The 27,711-nt window shown below is 40.0% G+C and overlaps 2 protein-coding genes across 2 annotated transcripts in view; one reads left to right on the top strand and one right to left on the bottom strand.

Moving 5' to 3' along the window:
- The window catches only part of CNTNAP5 (contactin associated protein family member 5), a 903,219-nt gene that overhangs the window by 245,814 nt on the left and 629,694 nt on the right, over positions 1-27,711 (bottom strand). Inside the window, exon 13 of the mRNA XM_033400123.2 lies at positions 12,884-13,084. Coding sequence (XP_033256014.1) covers positions 12,884-13,084 — 201 coding nt within the window. The remainder of the gene's footprint in view (positions 1-12,883; positions 13,085-27,711) is intronic.
- On the top strand, positions 3,612-6,692 carry LOC101290476 (mitochondrial nicotinamide adenine dinucleotide transporter SLC25A51). Its single transcript, XM_049712205.1, has 2 exons — positions 3,612-3,815; positions 3,910-6,692. The coding sequence occupies exons 1-2, from the start codon at positions 3,689-3,691 to the stop codon at positions 4,896-4,898; spliced, it is 1,116 nt and encodes a 371-aa protein (XP_049568162.1). The 5' UTR covers positions 3,612-3,688; the 3' UTR covers positions 4,899-6,692.

Here is a 27,711-nt window from a genome sequence, read left to right on the forward strand (position 1 = left end):
GATTAGAAGAGAAGGTGGGGGAAGGTAGGGCTCTCAATCTCCATTGTCCCCAGGACCTGGACACTCAGCTTCCCCAGGTGGTCTCCTTCCTCTGCCCCTCTCAATATCTTCCTCCTTCCGGGGAGAGTTGTGGGTTACAGAGCAAATTGGCCATGTGATTAAAGCATCTTCTAGGCCCTGGCCTCAAGATTTTTTTTTTCTGTCCTCTGTTTCTGGAACTGGATTCTATTTCATTTTTTTTTAAACTTTTTATTTTATATTGGAGTATAGTTGATTAGCAATGTTGTGTTAGTTTCAGGTGTGCAGCAAAGTGATTCAGTTATACATATGTATATATCTATTCCCTTTCAAACTCCTCTCCCATTTAGGCTGTTACACTACATTGAGCAGAGCTCCCTGTGCCACACAGTAGGCCCCCTTTGATGTGACCGACAAAGGATTAGTCTCCAAAATTTACAAACAGCTCATGAAGCTTAATATCATCAACACAAACAACCCAGTCAAAAAATGGGCAGAAGACCTAAATAGATATCTCTCCAAAGAAGACATACAGATGGCCAAGAGGCACATGAAAAGATGCTCAACATCGCTAATTATTAGAGAAATGCAAATCAAAACTACATTGAGATATCACCTCATACCAGCCAGAATGGCTATCATCAAAAAAATCTATTTTATTTTATACTCTTATCACATGATATCTTCTGGGTCTGGCCTCAGGCAAAATTCCTATGGAGGTGCTGACCAGGAGAAAAGTCTTGGGAATAACCGGGGCAGCCTTTGTTCCTGGGAACAAGTGGCCACCTCCTCGCCCTGTGACAGGATACTTCTGAGCACTGGCAGGGTGAGAAATCCTGTCTCAGAAGCTGCTCTTTAGCACAGAGTCTCAGCCCTGCATCAAGCTCAGGGTAAGAAGCAGCAAGCAAATACAACTACAAAGATTTATGGGAATAAAGAAGACACGTTTCCCCTGGACCCCAAGGGCTTGGAATTGTGGTCCTTTGCAGAGTTTCTAGTATAAACCTTCAGTTAAAGAGATAGGTGACACATTTCATTGGCTGGCACTTAGCAGCTCTGGGGAAGAATATCTGAGGAAACTGTCAGAAAATGACAGTGTCATGGTTCAGTCACTAACTAAATGAAAAAGACACAGTGGTGAACCAGGCCTGACCTAATCCTGCCCGTCTTCCCTCTCTTTCTGCTTCCGTTGCTGCTAGAAGAATGGAACCAGAGCCAGAGGCAAGAACAGACTGAAGGAGGCAGAAGGAGACTTTGGTGATGCTGTTTGGGATCCACAGGGCCACGTGGGCCACAGAAGCTGCAGCATGTGAGCGAGGACGCTGCCAACCTGTGAGGCTGCCGAGGAATTGTCCCCTTCAAGACACCCTGACAATCACACAGCTTAGCAGAGGTGGCTCTGGTGACTTGCCTCTCTCTCCATCTGCATTTTCTTACAAAACAAGGAAAATCATACAAACTGATGTGTTCCCTGACGACCCCATTTCCTTTTAACTTTTGTTTTTTGCATGATGTATCGGAAATCATATCCTTGCTTTTTTTTCTTAATTTTTATTAGAGTATAATTGATTTACAACATTGTGTTCGTTTCGGATATGCAGCAACATGACTCAGTTATACATATACATATATTCCCTCTTTTTTAGATTCTTTCCCCATAGAGACCAGAGTATTGAGTAGAGTTCCCTGTGCTGCACAGTAGGTCCTTATTTTCCTTGCTTTGACCTCAGGCGGATCTGGGTATAAGAACCAGGTCTGCCCCTCCCCAGCCGTGTGGCACTGATCAAGCATCTTACCCTCTCTGAGGTTCTGTTTCCTGAAATGCCAGGTCGGATAACAACCCTTACTATGCAGAACTGCTGTTTGGATTAGAGATCATGCTTATACAGTTCCCCACAGACATCCTTAAATATTAGAAATGCTTAGTCATTGGTGGCCATTTGAACAATTATTTATATTTCTTTCATTTTGCCTTCTTTTATTTCCTCCCTTTATAATCTATTGTGTATGGTACGGGGGAAAACCTACAGCAAGAAGGCATCCTTCACATACTCCTCTTATTGGTTTGAGTCCACGGTAGCCACAATTCGTAATATTTTATTGCTTCTACTAATCCTGGCTACCAGTAGTTTCCAATAAGCTATGGGATATTTTAATTAATAAAAAAATATTTATAATTGTCTTTGATCCTCCTCTGCATTTATCAGATTGTCAAAGTTGAAATAAGGTGATAATACCTATTGCTGGGAGATGGGCACTCAAATCCCACAGTGATGTTTAGAGTAATAATTGGTATAACCTTGATACACTGCAGATGTCAATATGGCAAAAGTCTTAAAAATATGCACACGCTTTGCCCTGGTAATGGCACCCCAAGGAATTTATCCTAAGGATATAACTGGTTTTATACATAAAGATCTATGTGCAAAAATGTTCTTGCATCATGTGTAATAGTGAGAAAATGGATACAATCTAAATGTCCAAAATAGATTTGTTAATCTTGTGTATCCATTTGGTACATCCATATAATGGAAGACTCTGTTCTTAAAAACATTATGGTATAAAGTCATATTTACTGACGTGGAAAGATATTTGTATACTGTGTGTGTGACAAATGCAGTTAGTAAAACAGTTTCACAGGGCGGGCCTTGGCTTCAGCAGGTAAGGGAGACCCTTACCCAACTCTTCCAGAGGGAAGGCAGGAAAGGAGAAGATGGTCTCTAGCCTCTCCTTTCTCTCTCTGGCCTTCCCCAGGGGGATGGGATTGCCTTAATAATTAGGGAAATTAGGAAAACATCCCTGCAAGTGTGTGCCTGTTATGGACAGAATGTTTGTCCCTCAAAAATTCATGTGTTGGAATTCTAACCCCCCAGTGTGATGGTATCAAGAGGTGGGGACTTTGGAAGGTGATTAGGTCATGCCCTCCCACCCAAATGTGCTCAGGGAATTTATGACAGCTGAGTTAGAAAAACAGCATGTACTATTCACAATAGCTAACATATGGAAACAACCTAAATGTCCATCGACTGATGAATGGGTGAAGAAGATGTGGTACAAATATACAATGGAATACTACTCAGCCATAAAAAAGGATGAAATAATGCCACTTGCAGCAACATGAATGGACCTAGAGATGATCATACTAAGTGAAGTAAGTCAGACACAGAAAGACAAATATAAAATGATATCACTTATATGTGGAATCTAAAAAAATGATACAAATGAACTTATTTATAAAACAGAAACAGACTCCCAGACAGAAAGCAAACTTATAGTTACCAAAGGGGAAGTAGAGGTTACCTTAGGCGTTTGGGATTAACAGATATACACTACTATATATAAAATAGATAACCAACAAGGACCTATAGTATTCAAAATACAGGTCCTATATAGCTATGTATAGTATAGCATAGGAAACTATACTCAATATTTTGTAATAACCTATAAGGGAAAAGAATATGAAAAAGAATATATATATATATGTGTGTATATATATATGTATGTATATCTGAATCACTTTGCTGTACACCTAAAATTAACATAACATTGTAAATCAACTATATTTCAATTTAAAAAAAAGAACAATAGCCGGCTCGGTGGCTCGCGGGCTCGCGAGCTCGCCAGCCTGCAGGCGGGCCGCTACCGGGCGTGGAGCCTGGCGCCCGCGGCGATGGGAAATCCAGTTATCAGAGTTGACTCCAGAAGAGAGAACCTAACAGACCTAACAATGGAAGAAATTGAGGAAATTATCAAAAAGCTACCATCTCCCAAAACACCAGTCCCAGATGGTGTTTCAGGTGAATTCTTTTAACTTTCAAGAAAAAGATAATTATAAAATTTAAATTGTTCACCAGCTTAAAGAAGGAAAAATGACAGATTTCTTTTACAAAGCCAGTGGAACATTGACACCTGAACTTGACATGAAGATAGTACTGAAATTGGAAACTTGGTTAAAAAAATCCTTCCCGAAGAAGATCTTAAGCAACACGATGGATTCAGAAGCTCATGAAAAGAGGCCACCAATCCTAACATCTTCAAAGCAAGATATAGCACCTCATATTGCAAATGTTAGTGAAATGAAGCATTACTTGTGTGGCTGCTGTGCGGCTTTCAACAATATAGCCATCACATTTCCCATTCAGAAGGTCCTCTTTCGGCAACAGCTGTATGGAATCAAAACCCGGGATGCAGTACTTCAATTGAGGAGGGATGGGTTTCGAAATTTGTATCGCGGAATCCTTCCCCCTTTAATGCAGAAGACGACTACACTGGCACTTATGTTTGGTCTGTATGAGGATTTATCTTGCCTTCTCCGTAAGCATGTCAGTACCCCAGAGTTTGCAACCTGTAGCCTGGCCGCAGTACTTGCAGGAACGACAGAAGCAATTTTCACTCCATTGGAAAGAGTTCAAACATTGCTTCAAGACCACAAGCATCATGACAAATTTACAAACACTTATCAGGCTTTCAAAGCACTGAAATGCCATGGAATTAGAGAGTATTATCGAGGCTTGGTGCCTGTTCTTTTCCGTAACGGATTCAGCAATGTCCTTTTTTTTAGCCTTCGAGGTCCCATCAAGGAGTACCTGCCTACAGCAACAACCCACGGTGCTCATTTGGTCAATGATTTTATCTGCGGGGGCCTGTTGGGTGCCATGTTGGGGATCTTGTTTTTTCCAGTTAATGTTGTAAAAACTCGCATGCAATCTCAGATTGGTGGGGAATTTCAGTCTTTCCCTAAGGTTTTCCAAAAAATCTGGCTAGAACGGGACAGGAAACTGACAAATCTTTTCAGAGGTGCCCATCTGAATTACCATCGATCCCTCATCTCTTGGGGCATAATTAATGCGACTTATGAGTTCTTGTTAAAGATTATATGAAAGAAATCAGTTAAGTGCCATTAATCAACTGAATAGACCTAAGAAGAATGCAGTTTGGCCTTGTTTCTAATTGGCCAAATACAAGTTGGTGTCCTAAGTCCAGGGCACAGTGAATTATGGGCAAAGCTGTTTTTCTTAAGCACCAACAAATTCAGAATAAAAGGTTTCAGTAGGAAAATTTAAGGTTTTGGGGGGATTTTGGGGGGGACAGTGTTAGTACTTTTTTTAATTATTATCTGAGAACTTTAGGCTAATTGCCTGGTTAATAGCTGTCTATCTGATGGCTTTTGACAAGGAAACTAACAGCCAAGATATATGATACTTTTTTCCACAAATCTTCTGTATTGAAGCATAAGTGGCCATGACCAGCCAGAGGAAAGGCTCTTAGGGTCCCATGATTTCTCAGGCTTACTTCTATTACTCCATTTCTTCTCTGCTTTTAGGAGGAGTTACAAAGGGTAGTTTTTGTTAACTTAAAACATATACATGGTAGGAAAAAGGAGCAGAAGAGAGAAGAAAAACAGCTTATTATGTGTAGGTTTTTCACGATAAATTGTTTGTATTCGTTTTGAAACTAAGCACCTGTTGGGATGGTCATTATCCAAATTATTTCTCTTTCGACGTGGTAGACTAAAGCAACTAATGACATCTCCCATTTTGCTTTCTAGGGTAGAAAGTTTTCTCTGTATTTCTCAATATGACCTTAAAGCTTCCCAAAATATTTTTATATTAATTTCACTATTTCGTTGCCAGAAAACGTGGAGGCTTAAATTTTGTTAAAGGTGTTTCATCCCATTAAGAAGGTTCATATTACAGGTATCCCCCACTTCTCCAGAGTTTCCTTTATGCCACTTCGCTTTTACAAAAGACCTACATTAGTACCTGTTTTCACTAACCAAAAGAAATACGGAGATGATTTTTGCTTTTACAAGAAAAGGTGATTGCTTCCTCATTCTATGCCATTTCGGCTTACAAAAAGTTCCGCAGGAATGCAGGGGAAACCTGTAATTGCATTACAGATCCAATTCTGTTTAGCTCAGCTTCTTTGAATTGTTGTTGCCAATTTAGTGAAGAGCTTTGGAGTTTTGGTAGTTTTTCCTTTGAGTAGTAGTTTGTCATAGTCAAGTATCCTGTTCTCTTGAAACTCCCTTTAAAAAAACAACAAAATGCTTCCATAAAATTTTATTTTGGAAGTCTATTAATAGGACCTCAGATTTTTTTTCTGGTTTCTAAGTGTTCTGGGGAGGGGGAAAAAAACTCAGTACTTTTTCCCAGATAAATAAGGCAAAGTGACTCATACACCAATTGAATAACTAATAAAACATACGAGACATCCTAGAAAAGTGGTTTATCGATCTTTTAAAAATCCACATCTGTAAGTATTCTGTCGTTAAGATTACCTTCCAGCATCTGACACGGAGCAGAGCACATGGGTTTTATTACCAGTCTTTCATCATTCTGGGTAATTGCATGTTACTCTGTGCACATGCTGACCAAAATAAAGTCAGGGTCTCAATTGGTAGTTTACTCAGTTTCTGGACAGATAGTCCAAAAACGATGTTTACCTCTCAATGCAGGGTGGCTGGTCAAGTGACAGGAACATCTTCCTTCCAGCTGTGAAGCATTCGGAGGCATTGTCACGCGTTTGCCAGGCTGTAGTGAAGCTCACTAGCTTTACAAAGGCTCTGTCTGACAGCGTTGTGCTGGAAATGGCCGTTAATTTTAGAAACCAAGGTGCAGGTGTAAGGATTTGAGAAAACAAGGATTTGACACCAAATAAATGAGAGTAGCATCCTTTGGCCTATGGAATAGAGTCAGGATTTCAAGTGGGTTGAGTTTCAGGAATGAGTGGCAAAGGCACTGGTGTCTGATCCCCTCACTCCTGTGTATGTGTGTCCAGCACTCCTGGGCATATATGAGTGCTCAGCATGTGGCCGGTGCGTTAGCCTGGGGTCACACCCTGACCCTGGGAGTAGACTCCACTGGCCTTCAGTTCCACGGGGCTTCCTTTTGCCTCTACACTCCATGTAGGTGATAGAAATCTAAATTCTAAAGCACTTTTGTGAAATACAAGTGAAGTGAGAATTTGAAGGAGGGTGCTTCCTCTTCTGCTGTCTCAAACATGTGGCATTTAAAAACAAATATTTTTTTAATGGTTTTAACTCATTATATTTTTTGATTTCTTTGTCACTTTTTACAGCTTTTGAAGACCAAACTGCAAATACGTTACCAGGGTTGGTTTTATGTTGTCCTATATTTTCTTAAATTTGACAAAAAACTCAACAGAATTTGTGGTAGCCAACAGCTTTGTCTGAAATTTAAAAGAAGTCAAAATGTGTTATTAGTAAGGAAGAGATTCTAACTATTGTTTTTGCCTTCAGTGTGAACTAGTATGGTAATAATTTGGAAAAAGCAAACATGAGTGAATAACTTTTATCTGCACAGCTTTAAAAGTGGCCTTTCTGTGGCACAGACAGCTCATGAGCGCAGGGCACTCCTGGTCTTGCCTCCTATACTTCATTCTGATGCCACCAGAAATATGTTCTGGATTCTATACGTAACACCCTTAGAGTGGTATGAGCCCTCAGGACTGTACTACAGAGTAAACTCAACCTCTGTATGGTGGCAAATGTATGTGTCTTTGTTTCATTTGTGGTTGGAGACAAAGTTGATGCTTTAGTCTCAATAGTCAATATTCATCTTACTTTATGGTTGGTTATATAATCACCTGCTATATATTACGAACTGTGCAATGAGACAGAATTGTGCATATATAATCATCTTTGGAGACCTGCAATTCCTTGGCTTGATTACAGTGGTGATACTCAGTTACAGGGCTGTACAAACCTTAATAAGAGGATAACGGGTGGTACTGGAGGGCTTCACGGTAAGCCGATCATGTTGACCAACACTGTTCAGTGTAGATGAAGTACTGTCGTGTGAGGGGCATGCAGTCAAGATGGAAGCGAGGTGGGAGATCACATTTAAAGAAAGGGTAAGCACTCAGCCTTGGTTTCTTTTAAAATAGTCTGTTTTCTCACGTGCTTATAAATGTGTATCAAAGACTTGAATAGGCATTCTCCTTAACTCTGAGGATTTTTCGTTTTTAATGCTGTCTTTTTGCCTAATAGTGAATATTTGCTTGCCTAAATGGCTCCTAAATTGTGGAGGAGTCTACACGTTTCCTTTTTTAAAGTTTCATTATTAAAAGTGGTTGTTTTTGTTTGATATTTTGAGTTTTGTGACTATATGAGTTTAAATGAAATCTGTTAAATGTTTCAGAGTTAACGTGTTTCTTTTGGTATTTCTGATCGGAATAAATTTTTTTTTAAGTCCAAAAAAAAAAAGAAAAAAAAAAAAGAACAATAGTGGTGAGAGTGGACAACCTTGTCTTATTCCTGATCTTAGAGGAAATGGTTTTATTTTTTCACCACTGAGAAAGATGTTGGCTGTGGGTTTGTCATATATGGCCTTTATTATGGTGAGGTAGGTTCTCTCTATGCCTACCTTCTGGAGAGTTTTTATCATAAATGGGTGTTGAATTTTGTCAAAAGAATTTTCTGCATCTATTGAGATTATCATATGGTTTTTAGCCTTCATTTTGTTAATATGGTGTATTACATTGATTGATTTGTGTATATTGAAGAATCCTTGCATTCCTGAGATAAACCCCACTTGATCATGGCGTATGATCCTTTTAATGGGCTGTTGGATTCTGTTTGCTACTATTTTGTTGAGGAATTTTGCATCTATGTTCATCAGTGATATTGGCCTGTAGTTTTCTTTCTTTGTGACATCTTTGTCTGGTTTTGGTACCAGGGTGATGGTGGTCTCGTAGAATGAGTTTGCGAGTGTTCCTTCCTCTGCTATATTTTGGAAGAGTTTGAAAAGGATAGGTGTTAGCTCTTCTCTAAATGTTTGATAGAATTCACCTGTGAAGCCAACTGGTCCTGGGCTTTTGTTTGTCAGAAGGTTTTTAATCAGAGTTTTAATTTCAGTGCTTGTGATTGGTCTGTTTATATTTTCTAATTCTTCCTGGTTCAGTCTCAGAAGGTTGTGCTTTGCTAAGAATTTGTCCATTTCTTCCAAATTGTCCATTTTATTGGCATATAGTTGCTTGGAGTAATCTCTCATGATCCTTTGTATTTCTGTAGTGTCAGCTGTTACTTCTTTTTCTTTTCTAATTCCTTTGATTTGAGTATTCTCCCTTTTTTTCTTGATGAGTTTGGCTAATGGTTTATTCAACATAGTTTTGGAAGTTTTAGCCACAGCAATCAGAGAAGAAAAAGAAATAAAAGGAATCCAACTTGGAAAGAAGAAGTAACACTGTCACTGTTTGCAGATGACATGATACTATACATAGAGAATCCTAAAGATGCTACCAGAAAACTACAGAACTAATCAATGAATTTGGTTAAGTAGCAGGATACAAAATTAATGCACAGAAATCTCTTGCATTCCTATACACTAATGATGAAAAATCTGAGAGAGAAATTAAGGAAACACTCCCATTTACCACTGCAACAAAAATAATAAAATATCTAGGAATAAACCTACCTCAGGAGACAAAAGACATGTATGCAGAAAACTATAAGACACTGATGAAAGAAATTAAAGACGACACAACAGATGGAGAGATATACCATGTTCTTGGATTGGAAGAATCAACATTGTGAAAATGACTATACTACCCAAAGCAATCTACAGATTCAGTGCAATCCCTATCATACTACCAATGGCATTTTTCACAGAAGTAGAACAAAAAATTTCACAATTTGCATGGAAACACAAAAGACCCCGAATAGCCAAAACAATCTTGAGAAAGAAAAATGGAGCTGGAGGAATCAGGCTCCCTCACTTCAGGCTATACTACAAAGCTACAGCAATCAAGACAGTATGGTACTGGCACAAAAACAGAAATATAGATCAATGGAACAGAATAGAAACCCCAGAGATAAACCCATGCACATATGGCCACCTTATCTTTGATAAAGGGGGCAAGAATATACAATGGAGAAAAGACAGACTCTTCAATAAGTGGTGCTGGGAAAACTGGATAGCTACATGTAAAAGAATGAAATTAGAACACTCCCTAACACCATACACAAAAATAACTCAAAATGGATTAAAGACCTAAATGTAAGGCCAGACACTATAAAACTCTTAGAGGAAAACATAGGCAAAACACTCTATGACATAAATCACAGCAAGATCCTTTTTGACCCACCTCCTAGAGAAATGGAAATAAAAACAAAAATAAACAAATGGGACCTAATGAAACTTAAAAGTTTTTGCACGGCAAAGGAAACTATAAACAAGGCGAAAAGACAACCCTCAGAATGGGAGAAAATATTTGTAAATGAAGCAACTGACAGCGGATTAATCTCCAAAATATACAAGCAGCTCATGCAGCTAAATATCAAAAAGACAAACAACCCAATCCAAAAATGGACAGAAGACCTAAATAGACATTTCTCCAAAGAAGACATACATATTGCCAACAAACACATGAAAGGATGCTTAACATCACTAATCATTAGAGAAATGCAAATCAACACTACAATGAGTTATCACCTCACACCAGTCAGAATGACCATCATCAAAAAATCTACAAACGATAAATGCTGGAGAGGGTGTGGAGAAAAGGGAACCCTCTTGCACTGTTGGTGGGAATGTAAATTGATACAGCCACTATGGGGAACAGTATGGAGGTTCCCTCAAAAAACTAAAAATAGAACTACCATATGACCCAGCAATCCCACTACTGGGCATATACCCTGAGAAAACCATAATTCAAAAAGAGTCATGTACCACAATGTTCATTGCAGCACTATTTACAATGGCCAGGACATGGAAGCAACCTAAGTGTCCATCAACAGATGAATGGATAAAGAAGATGTGGCACATATATACAATGGAATATTACTCAGCCATAAAAGGAAACAAAATTGAGTTATTTGTAGTGAGGTGGATGGACCTAGAGTCTGTTATACAGAGTGAGGTCAGAAAGAGAAAAAGAAATACTGTATGCTAACACATATATATGGAATCTAAAAAATAAAAAGGTTCTAATGAACCTAGGGGCAGGACAGGAATAAAGATGCAGATGTAGTGAATGGACTTGAGGACATGGGGAGGGGGAAGGGTAAGCTGGGACGAAGTGAGAGAGTGGCATGGACATATATACACTAACAAATATAAAATAGACAGCTAGTGGGGAGCAGCTGCATCTCACAGGGAGATCAGCTCGGTGCTTTGTGACCACCTAGAGGGGTGGGATAGGGAGGGTGGGAAGGAGACTCAAGAGGGAGGGGACACGGGGTTACATGTATACATATAGCTGATCCACTTTGTTATGCAGCAGAAACTAACACAACACTGTAAAGCTATTATACTCCAATAAAGATTAAAAAAAAATCATACAAAGGCAACAGTAAAGCCAAACTGATGTCACAGGATGTATATACTAAAGGAAATCCCATGGTCAGAATGAACATAATCCCATTTTTCCCAAAGTTCCACCAAGCCAAACGTTAGGAAACTAGAAGCAACACAATCATAAGAGGTTAGGATGGTTTTGTGGACACAGACTCTCTGCAAAGAGTGCTGAGTCACACATGCAGGCTTGACAGCCAGGAGAGAACGAAATCTGAACACACACAAACACTGACTCTCTGAGGATACTGGTAAAAGGGACCCCAAGCAGGGCCTCTGAATCAGCTCTGCAAGCATTGCTGAGTCCAAGGACAGTACAGTCACTGATTTTCACAATGATGATCCTGAGTCATCAAGAAAAGGTGACATTTCATGTTCAGAGTTCTCTGTTTAAGAAGGCAAGGAAGCATGTGATCCAGTTGAGAAAGATTTTCATTTCAAATAGTTAAAAATTCTTTAAAAACATTTTCGGTGCTTAAAGGGGTAAGTGACAGTTATCTGGAAAATTCACTTATGTGGGACAATTCTTGCCTAAGGATTCTAGATCAGTGAGGCAGTGGGTGGGTTGTATTTAGTTAGGTTTCTAGCACTTCTGCTTGTTTGACATTTCATTGTCTAATTTCCTCAATCCTTTCAAAATTCCTCACTTTCAAGGATCATAAGTTCCTTGAGGCTAAAGATTCTGACACCCTTTCTTGGCTATTCCACATCCTTGTGCTACTCAGCCATTTTTCCCCCCTTTTTTCTGCCATGAATGATGAACTGATATGCACAGAAATGACTGACTCCCAGGGCATGCATCAACTTTGACAAAGCCCTCCTGACGTTGTGCAAACCCTTTCGGGTTTTGGTAAGCAATCCTACAAGGTTTTTTTGCAACCCTTTATCAGCCATTCACGCTAAAAAACTAACCGTAAGAGAACAAAAAAATATATAAATACAGTTAATATAATTTTTCCTAAAAGTAAACTTTATTTTAAAAGAAGAGTCATTTCCATTAAGGCCTGCACTTTTCAGGTAACGTGAGTACTGCAAACACACAGGATGTGGCCGCTTTCCCTGTTGGCCTCCTTGCCTAATACTGCTCCTCTATGTTTCCTTTGCCCCAGACACAACTCATTGCTCTTTGGTGAGTGTGCTGAGATCTTTGGTGCTTTCTCGTCTGCCAGAAATACCATTTCCGCTTTCACACTTCCTACGTCTAACTCAAATGCTCTCTTCGAGTGCCACTGATCTCAAGAAACTTTCCATTCTCACCACGATTGCAAGATGGGTGTTGTCGCTGCCCCTTTTTTGAAGATGGAGAGAAAATCTTGAGAGGTTACAGAACACCCTCGAGGTCACACCCTGGGTATCAGAGCAAGGACGAGTCCATCAGGAGTCTCTCCTGGTGGCATTTCTCTCATTGTATAGGGAACCGTTGTAGTTGCAGCCCCATTTTTGGCAAACCCCCCCTCTCCTACGTATTCCAGGGTTTCAGGGCCCAACTGCCACAATGCGGTCATCCTGCATGGCCTTCGCAAAGGGGCCTGGGCAGGAGTAGTTCTTACCTGGCGTGTTGAGCAGGCGGGACCTCTTGCAGTGGTAGGCCACCTCTTGTTCACAGTGCTCCGAGCCGTCAATCACGGCCTCCAGCTGCTCCAAGCTGCCTCCGTAGTCCAAGGTCATGGAGTAGGGCTTCTCAGCGTTGGCACCTCGCACATGGGTCAGCTCCGTGTTGTTGTGCTGCACCAATGTCCAGATCTTGTCCTCTGCCCAGAAAACACAACCAAGGAAGGTCAAAAGAGGATCATGCTTATAGACCTCCAAAAGGCTGGAAAGAAAAAAAAAAAGACAATCATGCTTGCAGTGTGATGGATGGTGGCTGGATGTGCATCAACTAACGGCCACTCAAGCACTCTACTCATGCAAAGAATTTGGCCGGAGAATTTTTGTTTCTCCCAGAGTTCTACCCAGAGTTAGTGTGAGGGTTAATTATCTTAAGAGATAAATTTGTGAAGTCTGTACTCCACAGTCTCTAGGCTAAGCATTTAATGTTCATTATCTCATTTAAAATGGACACGATCTATGCAAAGCCATGGAACTAGAACAGAAAGAAACACAAATAGGTAGACAACAGGTAGAACAAGAATAAAAGGAAATGAATTCATCTGTTGTGGGAAAGGACAATTTGGATGGGGAAGAACTTAGAAGTTGAGAAATTAGATACTCTGTGACCAGAAGTAGAATATAACTAAATATCCTTGAAGGTAATTATCCTGGCGATCACATACACACAAAAACATAGATCACTGACAAGCTGTCAAATGCGCAAAATGTTGGTAATTAAATTAACAAAAATTAAATGTTAAATGTTCATAATATTAACTACATAAATAAATAAAATAAAATTGACATTGTCTAAATCAGAAGGGAGTCGATCCTGCCACATCAAAACTGAGGGAAAAGTGAATAAGGAAAATTAAGCAGTTTTCCTAAGATTACATAGTTAATGTCTAAGCAAGAATTGGAACCCAGGATGTCTGACTCCAACGCCCCTACATCCAGATATTGACACACACACTTCCTCACAAGAGAAAAACTAGCATAGATCATTGTCTCAGAGAATCATAAGTACCACGTTGAAAATAAGACCTATACACAGAAAGTATCTGTGAAATACACATCATAACAAGGATGAGATTGTGTAATAGACACTGAACATGCAAGGCACTTAACTGCAGTTCGTTAATATTTATTCGCCATGCTACTTCTACTTGCCAAAAATATTTTAACAGGTTTACATTAAAACAACATGCAGAGATGAGGCCCTGTGGGTCAGGGATGGAGAACATATTTTACCTATTACAGGTAAGAATGGAAGGCAAAGAAAGGAGATGAATTTCAGTTTTAGAGCCTGAGAGATCTGACTTGAAACCTATTCTACTAACAACAAGCTTGGACAAGTCACTTCACTTTTCTGGGGCTCAGTTTAATCATCAGTTTAAAAAAAAGAAGTCACAAGGCACGATCAGACATTCTGGAATAATAGACTGAAACATTTACGGCAATTGGACATAGAATTGAATTCTGAACATGCTTACGGATAAAGAGAAAGAGGAAATAGGAAGACTTGAGAAGCTTCTGTCATCTGAGAATCTTGCCCACATAATAACGTCATCACTCTTCATAGATGTGCAGAGCTGAAAAAGAACCTTGCCCAGAAGTCACATGGTTTCCTTCCTCTCTCACCCACTTAGTTTTACAAATGAGGAAACCAAGGTCTAGGAAGTAGAGGAAGGACCCAAGGCATATCTGTTAGACAAGAATGGTGAGCACATATACTGCCCGTAACCACTATTTCTAACTAGTACTACTTAGAAGCAGGATCGTGGCTGTTGGCCATGAGAAGGAGAAGAAGGAGAAGAAGAAGAAGCAGAAAAAAACTGGCAACCAGGATCCCCAGTATTAATATATTCTCTACCCTAACTCTGTATATGACTTGGGATAAATAACTTCATCGCCCTGTACTTCAGTTTTAATATGTTAGAAAGAGGAGGAAGAGAAAGTTTGCTCTCAATTCTCTCTAAAGTATTTTCCCAATTCCTAAAAATGGAAATGTTTCTTGCAGCATAAAATTGAACTCTGCTCAAACATTCTGATTCATCTTAACACTATTTCCTAAAAGCAGCCCCCTGATAACCCACATGTCTCCAATGTTTAATCGAGACAAAATTACATTTTCCATAAAGTCTATAAAAAAATCAGAATGAAGGTTTTTGGATTTTGACTTTGAAAGCAAAAATAAAACATGATTCATATTGGTAAAAATAATAATGTTACATAAATAATTAACTGGAAACTCCAAAAATGTTGGTGCCAATATAGACAAATGTCAATAAAATAACCAAAGAAAGTAATTGCTCAATCATGCAATACTGTAGAGGGAGAAATAAAAACTGCTGATTTTGAAATGTCCACGGTGCTCAGAAGAAATGGAAATCTAATTTCTAATAATAGATGGTATACTACTGTTTCATACTAGGAAATTTTATGTACATCGTCTCTGGTACTGATAATAATCATAGATAAGAGTATAAATATAGATACTGGATATAAATATAGATATAAATGTAAGAAGGGGAGAGAAAGTAAACTTGTCCCCAGTCTCAATTCATCCAATCTTTCTGATTCCCAAAGTGGTCCACATAGCATCATTAAATCATATAAATGTGGATTTCCTTCCAAATGTACACTGATTTTTCATATCTATATATGCATCCATTGATCATATATTCATTATCAATTCTCTTATTTGTTCACTCATTAGCTCATTGTTCCAAAACCATATTCTATCTTTGGCAAGATGGAAAAGGAAGCCATGTCAGAGAGACAGTCTTTTATCTTAAAGCCACAAATATTGCAAACCCCACATTCTGGCCCTGACAGTGAACTGGTTTTAATAGTTCAACTCTTGGTCCTTTTTGATACATGCAATATACAGAAGATACAAAGGGACTACTAAGATCTCCAAAGGGTCCCCACAGTTCACTTAACAGACATCACAAGCACAGTCTGAGCGACAGGAAGAGAGACGATTACTCGAAACCTAGGGTCCGTTAGCTGGCTTTCATTTCAAAGATGCCCTTTGTCCTCTCAGTATTTTCCTCCTGGGAGAGAGCAACATAAAGGCTAAAAACAAGGAGACAATTGGATATTATTTTTTCTCACGTTCTATTTTTTCCCCCACTTCCTGGGTAGCAATGCAGATTAAGCCCTGAACCCTGACAAAACATGAAAGGCCAGGGGTCAGTGCCACTCAGGAGAGGCAGCTTTGATGGTTGATGTTCCTGATGCTTGGAATTGGATGGGGACAGGTGAGGTGGTCTTAGCTAGGGAAGGTCTAGGTGAAGGATTTTCAAACAAGTAAGATTCATTTTGAATAGTCTTTTAGGTGGATGGAGGGAGATCCATTCATGGACCTATATATACTTTAAATAAAATTGGACCCATGAGCTAAATGTTCAAGATGGTACATTTGGTCAGTGCACAGTGGAGATTAGTGGACACAGCTTGGATTCTGGAGCCAGAAGATCTGGATTTGTGTGCCAGCTCTACACTTCCTGGTTAAGCATCCTTGGTCAAATGATTACTTCTTTAAAGTTCAGTTTCCTCATCAGTAATACTTAAAAAAAAACAGCAATGATGCCAACTGTAGAAGGTGGTTGTAAAGATTTAAGTGAAGGGATTAGTGTGAGAAGCTCCTTTATTAACTAAATAATGACATTCAACAGAAGTCTGTGTGTACCTCTTAGATAAAGGTATATAACATCTCCAACTCAAGGAGCTCACAGATATCAGATGCTGATATTAACAACAGCATCAAAAAGAAGAAGTCTTGACTGGTCTCTTAGAGCTCTCATGGTCGCTTGTATTAACATGGTTCTTTCCCTGACCAGAGAGTAAGACCCACAAACACCTAAAGGGGGCAAAGGGGAGGCACTGTGAGCCTTGCCTTCTCTCTGCAGACCCATGGGGAAAACACATTTAAAAGACCCAGAACAGGAAATGCTTCCCTCTGGCAGTTCTGTGAACTTGGAGTCCCACACAAGGAAACCAGCAGAGGTTTCCCTGTAACTCAAGTCGGTCCATTTTCATGCAGAGACTGCGGAGTAAATCGTCTAAATGCTATGATTGGCAGAGCATCATAAAGTCCTCCAGGTTCCATACACCCACCTTGGCTGACCTGCCTCCAGTACCTGCCCTCCACCACAGGACATCCACCCTAAGTTCTAGTCTCTAGAGATGCATCTAGGGCTCAAGGTACCGTGAGACTTCTGGCTTTAGAAACTAGCCCATATGATGGGCATCTATGTTCTGCTCCAGCAGTAAGACTTTGGACAAGTTATATACATCTCTGAAGTTTCCTCATTGGTAAATGGGATATTTATATTAATCTTTCCATCAATGATGATATTATACTGATTCGGAATCTTGCTTTACAGGGACCCATAACTTGTTGTCTGGCATGCAAAAGAGTAAAGAATCTTTATGTTCGAATTTTTCGATGACATTAAAATGAGGAAGGGGACTTCATTCCTTAGAGGGTTGGGGGTGGGAAACTCATCTGGCAAATGAGGTTAGCTAGAGGTCTGGACTGCAGTTTCTTGTAATATAGCCACCGCTGTATATAATAAATGATTATCATCTTGTCCAATTATCTTTTCACTCTGAAATAGCCTCATGTGTCTCTATATTTATTTTCATCCCTTGCATTTCTGCAGATGTCTAAAACAGAATTTGTCGTTTAGTCCTCATAGACCCAGAAACCTAGAAAATCATTGCCCTTGATACCACGGTTTGCTACCCAGTTCATTTTCTATTCTTTCTTCTACTGTATTCAGTCCCATGATGAAAAACAGAGCCCCATCTTTCTAACTTGTTTAAAGGAATACATGTACTGAGTTACCCAAGACAAATTCTCTGCTTAAGAGAGGACTGCATTTGAAGAGTTTTTGAACTGGCAGAAACCTATTCAATTCACTAAGGATCTTAGTTATTCTAAAATTAGTTACTATGTATTTAAAATATTTGTTTTTTTTAATCAAATAGATGGTTTGCAAATAGTTTCTCTCATTCCCTAGATTGCTTTTTAATTTTGTTGACTATTTCTTTTCCTGTGCAGAAGCTTTTTAGTCTGATGTAGTCTCACTTGCTGATTTTTTTCTTTTGTTGCTTGGGCTTTTGCTGTCATAGTCAAAAAATCTTTGCCAAGACCAGTGTCAAAGGGACTTCTTCCTTATGTTTTCTTCTAGGTTTTTCTGCTATTAGGTCTTCTGTTAAAGCCTTTAATCCTTTTCAAGTTAATTTTTGAGTGGTATAAGATAGGGGTCCAATTTAATTCTGCATGGGCTTTTTCATTTTCCCAACACTATTTATTGAAGAGACTGTCCTTTACCCATTGAGTATATTTGGCTCCCTTGTCAAATATCAATTGATCGTTTATATGAGGGTTTATTTCTGGGCTCTCTGTTCTGTTCTACTGGTATATGTGGCTATTTTTGTGCCAATACCATACTGTTTTACTTACTATAGCTTTGGAAAAATGGAGAGATGTTAATTAAGGGTACAAACTTGTGATTAGCAAATAAATAAGTTCTAGATATCGAATGCACAGCATAATGATTATAGTCAACAGCACTGTATTATAAACTTCAAAGTTGCTAAGAGACTAGATCTTAACGGTTCCCACCAGAAAAAATAAAAGATAATTATGTGACATAATAGAGGTGTTAGCTAATGCTACCACGATAATCATATTGTAATATATAAATGTATCAAATCAACACATTGTACATCTTAAACTTACACAAAGTTGTATGCCAATTATATCTCATTAAAAAATAAAATACTTGCTTTTTAAAAGCAGCATTCAGCCCAATGCACTTGCCTGAGCATAAATGATGCCATAACCCAAATCCATACAAGGCCTCATGCCACCTTTAAGCATAAAGGAATTACAGGCCATAGGCCATCAAATAGCATGTGTTATAAAGGTCCAAGGCTTCATTTCAAAGATATGACAATGGGTTGTTATGAAGACTAGTAAAGCATTTCCCGTGTTGCTTTGTGAATTTAGCTTTCAAGTCTATCTCCTTACAAAGCTGAGATCTCCCAGGATGTGAAATGTATCACTCATTCTATGTATACTGTGTGATAGCCCCCAGGGTACATACACAGGAGGATAGTGCACTGCCTAACTTCTTCAAAAGTTTGCCATCATTTGGGGGAAAACGTGGTATGCATGAGAATGACAGATGTCTCATGCTGTTGTAAGTACTCTTGAGATTACAAGTAAGTGGGGATGCCCAGAGTTCTGTTGGTGGCAGGGTTGGGGCTGGCGATAGACTATACACTGTTTTCCTTGAGAATGGACTGGTCAACAGAGGTCATTCATCCTTAGACCATCAGCACCTTGGCTAGCATTGAATGCCATGTAAGACTTCAGGAGATCTTCATCAAGAGGAGGCTAATCACCAGCATGTATTATGTAACGGTTCACATGTAAAAGAACTCTCAAGTGATATGATCAAAATACACGCAGTCAACAACATCATCAAGAGAAAAGCAAAAGAGGTTTCACAAAGAGTCATCAGAGTAGTAATGGCAGGATATTCCAGAATATTCTATTTCCTTATCCCTGCTGTGAAATCTTTCCCCGTTGTCACCCCAGGAAAGCCCTCTAGGAACCTTCGTCCTGGAGCTCTAGTTGATCCGCCTGGTCCCTCTCGCTCTCATTTCAGAAACTGTAAATTGTTTACATACAGAGACACCATTTAACTCTTTTATTTTGGCTCTCGTTCTATCTGATCGGTATTATCATTGTGATGATCATTATTATTATTAATAATAGTCATTACAGATGCTATAAGCTGTTCTATCTGTTACCATGGAGATCACCACTCAGAAGAAAGAACAAACAGGAGGAGAGTGGAAAAAGAGAGAGAGAGAGACAAGAGATAACTCTGATTAATAAAACCTCATTCTATACACATATCTGTCACTTTGCAGAGGCAGAAAAGAAACCTTCAATTTTTCTCTCACAATGCTTGGAAGGAAGTCTACAGATTGTCAATACCCAGTTTAATTGAACTTAAATCACTGTGGGGAGCTGCTTACACTCCTTTGAAAAGTGTGCCAATTCACTTATACTCCTATTGTAATAAAGCAAGTCTACAGAAAGGTCCCTGGGGTCACTTCTTGTATAGTTATCTATGTTGACAAAGTGAATTTTCTATGCCAAGGGTAAAGACAGCTTAAATAATCTTCAAAGCACTGTCTCTGCCACTCATTTACCATCCATGCCATCTCTTGTCATTTTGCATTGAGAGTTATTTAACTGTTCATATGTTTGTCCCTCCTCTCCCCATTTAAATCTTCGGCAATGGCCGCTGAGTAAATATCGGCTTAGAAAGGGCTTCCATAGCCAGTAGAGGCAGATGCGATGGAGGGAAGCAAGGGCTTTGGGATCAATGGATCTGGCTGCCAGCTCTGCCACTGACCACATTCCTGACCCCAGCAGAGACCAGGAACCTCCCTGAGCCTCAGTCTCCGCTTCTGTAAACTGGAGATACTCCACTGAGCAGTGATGCTGTGAGTGCTTAATCAAACGCACAGCGCTGAGATGAACTCAGAGGCTGGCTCAGGGTTACGACTAGAAATCAGAGTTGAACTGCTGCAAGCCTCTTTTTTTTTTTTTTTTTTTTTTTGCGGTATGTGGACCTCTCACTGTTGTGGCCTCTCCCGTTGTGGAGCACAGGCTCCGGATGCACAGGCTCAGCGGCCGTGGCTCACGGGCCCAGCCGCTCCAGGGCACGTGGGATCTTCCCGGACCGGGGCACGAACCCGTGTCCCCTGCATCGGCAGGCGGACTCTCAACCACTGCGCCACCAGGGAAGCCCCGCAAGCCCTTTTGAGGAAGTGATTCGGGAGGAGCGGACGCATCACTTCATTGCGGGAAACAGTTCTGGGAACCTCTGCTGAGGGGATCTGTGCCCCCTTCTCCTCAACCTTTAAAGGGAAAGAAGACAAGAGGTGGAAAGCAGTTTTCAACTTCTTTAAAAGCCTTCAGAATTCCCGCAGGAGCTGTTTCCTCTCCCTTGTGGATCAGCCCAGCTGCCTAGGCGAGCATCCTCCTTGCCTGCTAAAACCACTTGCAGACGTGGCTGTTTTTAGTGTCTGGGCTTCTGCGGCTGTTAGGGGAAGGTAGCATTACTGGTTTAAGACTCCTGGTAGGGCCACCGTGCACGTTGCATTAGCTGGAAGCAGGAACCGCAGCCCCTGGGGCGCTGGAGGGGTAGGGGGTTGCGGGGAGCCCCTTTCAGCCCCTGCCGCTCCTTCACCAGCCCGCCTGGACCACACACCTGACGACTTCCAGACAACATACTTGACCGTGATTTATTCTACTACTTCGCTCGAGCCTTTACTTTTTATGTACCTTTTTGGGGGGTTTTCTTTTCCCTTGCTTTACAATTAGTGGCATGATCAAAGAGACCTGGGAAATCTGTTTTATGATCTTGGTGGGGGTGATGTGTGGTCTTGAATAGATTTCATGTGCATTGCATGGTGCTTTGTTTCTGATTTGCTGGTTTATTCAAGGAAAACTTAACGGAAAGTCTAGTGTGTGCAGAGCACGATGTTAGGGACTGAGTAGGTTATGGGATGAGGGCTACCAGGCTGAATGCCATCCCGGCCCTTGAGCGTAAGGTGTTCACAGCTGGTTCTGGGAAAGAAGCTCCATGGAAGCTGAAAGCTTGCAGCAGCAAATATGTGGCCAAGGGGAGCCTGTGCCCGCCTCCCAGGCAGGGGAAGGGCGGGGCAGGGTGGGGTGGGGGGTGGAAGGGGGCTGCACATCCAAGTCACCTGATGGGAAGAGGGAGGGGCTTTTGTTGCTATGAGACATTTTTAGAGGCTTTTAGGAGCATCTTTGTGGCAGGCACTGTTTTGGTGCATTCTGAGGGAAACTCTGGGCACTGACACAGACATGAATTCACTCCCTCCATCTGTCAGTTACTAGCAGAGTGATGCTGGAATTCTCTCCAACCTCTCTGAACCTCTGTTTTCTCAAAATGAGAATGAGAAATAATCTCTACCTCACACTTTATCATGAGGATTAGATGAGATTGACTCTAAGACAATATATATAACCCAGTACCTGGACCACAAGTACACAGTAAATAGTAGTCCCCATCCTTCTTTAGTAAGAGCTAAGGTAGCCAAGATGGAACTCATAGAGTAGTGAGCTGACTGCAAAGTGCTTGCCTTGGTCCTAAGAAGGGTCACCCAGCACTTATGTCACCTCTCACCAGGTCACAAAAGAAGACAAGCCTTCTGAAATGGAAGAGTCTACTTACTCTGCTTCCACGGATCTTAGATTCTGGCTCTGGAGGTGACTGACAAAAAGAAAGCTCAAAGAGGAACATGGAATTATGTATCTTTCTTTCAGCTGACGTCCCTGCTCTGGACTTCGTCACACTATCAATTTTATTGTCAGAGTGCCAGCATCATCTCCGGTGGGAAGTATTTTCTAACTCCTCCAGCATCCTGTGTTTGGCTCACTCAAGCGCTATTATTCCAACTTGTTTACTCAGACCCCCAGCTAAACTCTAAGCTATACAAGGGAAGAGAATGTCTCGTGAAGTCTTTGTATGCCTAGCACCTGGCCCACAGTTGCTATTCACTTACCACTGAACTAAACCTTCAACAGACTACCAAGATTTTTACTGGCTTCAGTGACAGCTCTTAAAATCAACAGCAAAGTGATACATGATAGGAAACGATGTTACAATGCATACTTGAAATTCTGCTCTGCAGCCCAGAATATCTATTACAAGTAGCAGAATTTTGGGAAAAAGGTAAATTATCTATCAATAGATGTTCGATTGGACACAGTATAGTTAACTGACACAGTGAAATACTATGTAGTCATAATAAAGACCACATAAGATTTCTCTAAACCAATCTAGAATGATTTCCAGGATAGATGGAATGATTTCCAGGAATTAAGGTGCCAAAGACTACGCTACATGTTGTGCAAGAACAAAGGAGAAAAAGGGATACACAGAGGAAGGATACACTAAATGATTATCGAGAGGAGATGGGTAAGAACAGAGTGAAAGCAATATAAGTGAGAACAAGACATCCCTGGTCAACCATTGTAAATATATTTGACTTCTGTAACATTAAAATGTTTTATATATTTAAAACATAAAATTAAATCAAAAGGATGAAAAAAGGCAAACCCTAAAACTGAATATTAAGCAGATACAAAAATCCCTGTCTATATATTAGATAAAATAAACACAAGGGAGAAAAAAAATCATTCAAGTAACTTTTTTAATACTCTATTCTGTCTAGCTATACATCCTGAGGATATAGTCTAAGAACAAAATTTTAAATTCAAGTAAATCTTAAACTTTACTTTGTTATTAGTAGTGCTATTGCTGATGTGATTCTGAAACTATTGATGTATATTACAGGATAGAATAAATTAGAAAATATATTGATGCTGGGATAATTTCTCAGTGTGAGAGAAGAGAAATATATATGGAAGACAGAATGATGAGAAAAGACAGTGCTGGATTTGCATTAAAGATAAATGTATCAACTCATAATTTAAACATACACACACACATTTTTTAGCTCTGTCCACAAAAAAGGCTAACAATAAAAAAAACCTAACACCTAGATCTTAACTTTCAAATACCATTTGCTACAAAAAGGAACTAGGCTTCTTTGGGGAAATAGCTGAGTCTGGGTCTAGGCAGGGAAAGTTCAAGGTAACGTCTTGGAGCATCTTGTGCTAGAAAGCATGGAAGTGCTCCAAGATTAATGGGGTCATGCAAGAAAGACATAGGAACAGAATTAAAGGAACCATTACTAGCTAATTTGGGGACAATTTGAACATCTAATAAATATAATGTAATAGTAACAATGTTTTAAAGCGAAATAATTTATGAGCCTCTACTGATACAGGGGTAAATGGAGGCAAGGTGAGAAATAAAAAGCTCTGTAGACAAAAACAGCTATAAATGCAGAAGGGATAATATAATTAGAAAAACGACATTTTACAAATTCCAGTGTCATGACTTACACAGGTCAGGACCATTAACACATGGAGGGAGAACAGGATACTCACATAATGTCTGCATAGGGCTCCACAGATAACTGATTGTAAATCACCTTCACAATGCAGAGATCTGGTGGAGCTGCTTTAGTCAAATGATGGAGCAGAGCAAGCCAGTCATGGCACAAACTGACATCATGTGCCTTCTGATGGGAGACACCCCCCATGAGGCTTTCTGCCAAAGTATTCTAACAATGAAGAAATAACCAGGAAAAGAACAAAATGTGGAACATTTTACTTCTTAAATTTATTTTTTATTGACCTGTACTTGATTTACAATGACGTGTTAGTTTCTGCTATACAGCAAAGTGATCATATACATATTTATATTATTTTTCATATTCTTTTCCATTATGGTTTATCACAGCATATTGAATATAGCTCCCTGTGCTATTCAGTAGGTCCTTGTTGTTTAGCCAGTCTATACATACTAGTTTGCATCTGCTAATCCCAAACTCCCAATCCACCCCTCCCTCACCCTGCTCCCCCTGGGAACATTTTACTTAACAACTGGCTTGTACTCTTCAAAAACTTAACATCTGTTATGAAAAGCAAACAAAACAAGATGGGTTAGGGGGCGGGCCCTTCTAGTTAAAAGAGACTAAAGGGACAGGACGATTAAATCCCACCTATGGACATTGCTTGAGATCCAAATAAAAATAGAAAAACAGACACTGCTATACAAGACACTGTAGGGACAAGATGGATTATATACCAGATAACATTCATTGAAGTGATGTTGATTTTCTTCTTATGGTTTTATTTTTGTGCTTATATAGCATAGTGTCTATTGTCAGGAGATGCAAGTGAAGTCTTCATGTTTAAATTATCACTATGTCCACAACTTGCTTTCAAATAGTTCAGAAAAAGAAAAAAAATCATTTTATATGAGGATGAAGGAAGGACAGGAAGGGGGCGGATGAGAGTAGCACAAGTGTGTGCAAATGGGGCAAAATTTTAATATTTGGAGAGTTTAGGTGAAAAGCCTATGGATGCTCATTTTACTATTCTTTCAACTTTTCTGTAGGTTTGGATATTTCAGAATAAAATCTTTGGGGAAATAAGATAGTGCTTGACACAGTGCTTCACATGTAGAAAAGGCTCAAAACTATCCTACTCTGCCCCAGCAAACTCGTGTGCATGTGCCCTTATAAACACACACACACACACACACACACACACACACACACACACACAGAGCTAAGGACCAATGGACCAAATAATTATCCAAAAGCAAAAACTATTATCAAATTCAACCATTCACACCATGGTAGCCCATCTATATTCAAATGTAAGTATCGGTTATTGCTGTTGAATTAATTTGCAGGGGTGCTTTGAAGGCACCCGGTGTTATATATTCCTAAAATTTATTAGTTATTATTTTCATCACTGTATCCCCAGAAACACCAAGAAAACAGTGTCAAGGTTTCTGGTAATAGAGTGATGAAAATAATTAAGGCTAACACATATTGAGTATATAATGCCAGGAATTTTTTTCTTAGAGTTTACAACGATTAGTTCATGTAAACCACACAACCACCTCATACATAGGTTCTGTTATTAATGGCAAAGGAGGAAGCTAAGGAACAAGGAGCCCAAGTAACTCCCTCGATCACGTAACTTGACAAAACTAGGAAGTGTCAGCGCTGGGATGCAAACCAAGCACAAGTTCTTACCACCAATGCTAGATTGGACAGATGTTTGTTGATTATGTGGATTCAAGGGGGAGCCTTGAGAATGGTGATGGGCAAAGGACAGTCATAGGAGAAAAGAATGAGGGCTCGGTCTAAAGAAGGAGGTGAGGAAATGACATTCCAGAAGAATAAAACTGGATAAAAAAGGCATGAGAGTTGGACAGAATACTCATAGGTGGCACGGAAAAAGCCGTGTGGAACCGTCCCCACAGACAGTCTAACCAGCAAATGTCTCTTACCAGCTTCCCTTTACAAGCAGATACAAATAGAACAAACTCTTGTGCCCGGAGCAGGAAAGGCTGATTGTTGCTCCTGAGACCTGAGTTCACCTGCTGTGAATAGTTATAAAAAAAGACTCCCAGACAAAGGGTCCCTCTGCTTCCCTTACTTCACAGAATGTGGAATCATAAGCTGCTAGTACATCTTGGGCTTTTTAAATTCTTTGGAAGGTCTAGACTGACTTTTAGTCATTATCTCTCCCCGGAATCCTGGGCTCAGAGCAAAAGTGAGCGAAAACAAGCAAGCTTTCTGGCAGACACATTTGACTCCCACTTGTTTTTTCATTCTTCTGATCAAGAAAAGTTCTTGCCCAATGGTAATCTTGTATTAGAACACACAGGGGAGCCAGGAGCCCTCAAAGGAGGCAAACAGCCCTTGGTTACAAGCTCACTGCATCGCCACACCCATACCACCGCTGAGCTCATCAAGATTGATTTTTCCTCTTTTCTCTTCTCTGCCTAGCCTGGGACACCTATCTTTCAACTTCATACCTAAGCCCTATGTCTCCAGCAAAGCCTTACTTGATCACTCCTGCCTCTGTATTCCTTCAGCATTTAGATCTTCCTATGATGATGGAGCTGGGTGATCGTGATTTCTATTTCCGGAGCTCTTAGATAATGCCAGATATTGTACTGAGCATATGAGGTATGTTGCTCATTTAATTTTATTTTAATTAATCTTTTTAATATTTTTAATATTCATTTTAATTTTCATTTATTTGCTCATTTAATTTTATTTAATCTGCACATCAACCCACTGAGGTAAGAGTGACTGATCGTCCCCATTATGCAGATGAATAAACTGAGCCTCACAGAAGTGAACATGCCCAGGATCCCAAGGCTGTTGAGTATCTACAGGATAATTGGATAAATTAAATACGGAATAGGATGGCCTAAATGGAAGGGCTTGAAGAGCTGGAAGTTAAGTATGAGGTCCTAGGGCACAAGGGTCGGTGGTTTATAGTGGCTTATACAGCACAGAACACAGGGGAGCCTCAATATATACTGGTTGTTTGGACTGTGTCCTGATCCCCACGCACCAAGAGGAAGGGCTCGCCAGGTATCTGCAATAAAAATGTGCTGTGAAAAGTCCATCAAGAAGGGGTCAGGATAAGCCTTGTGTTCAGGTCTTAAGAAGAACAGCTCTTTTAGTCACTGACCAGTCCCCCCACCACCTTAGAAGTGGGGAGACGAATACGGAAGGAGACATTAAATGCTATACACTGTGCTAATCACCTTATATAGATACTTCCCAAGGTCCAGAGTCTTCAGGTGCTTGCTAAAAATGTTACTTTTGATCGCTGCCCTAAACCTACTGAATAAACATTGCTGGGAATAGGCCTCGGAAAAGGCATTTTAAACATTCATGTCAGTTCATTTTGCAGAGAAATAAAATTTAAGAACTTTTGTTTCATATAATTCTCATCGAATGCTCAGAAAATCATAAAAGATGGATATGATTATCCCAATGGATAAATGAGTAAAGTGATGCTCCAGGAAAGTATGATACAGACCTCCTTCCTTCAGGGTCACTTCCTTGAAGAGCTTTCCACTGTGGCACTGACCGATGGATGGAGGCAGCACAGGCCAGAGGAAGGGTGGACACATGGGTCTTTTTTTGTTTGCCTTAGAGCATCTGTGTCACCTGGGCTAGGAACCCAAGCACAGGAATCACAGATGTAGACCCAGCTGCTGGCTTCACTATTCGCTCCTTGCAAGAACTTGGACGAGTTATTTAGCCT

This window comes from Orcinus orca, chromosome 7, assembly GCF_937001465.1.
Source record: "Orcinus orca chromosome 7, mOrcOrc1.1, whole genome shotgun sequence".
Classification (NCBI taxonomy): domain Eukaryota; kingdom Metazoa; phylum Chordata; class Mammalia; order Artiodactyla; family Delphinidae; genus Orcinus; species Orcinus orca.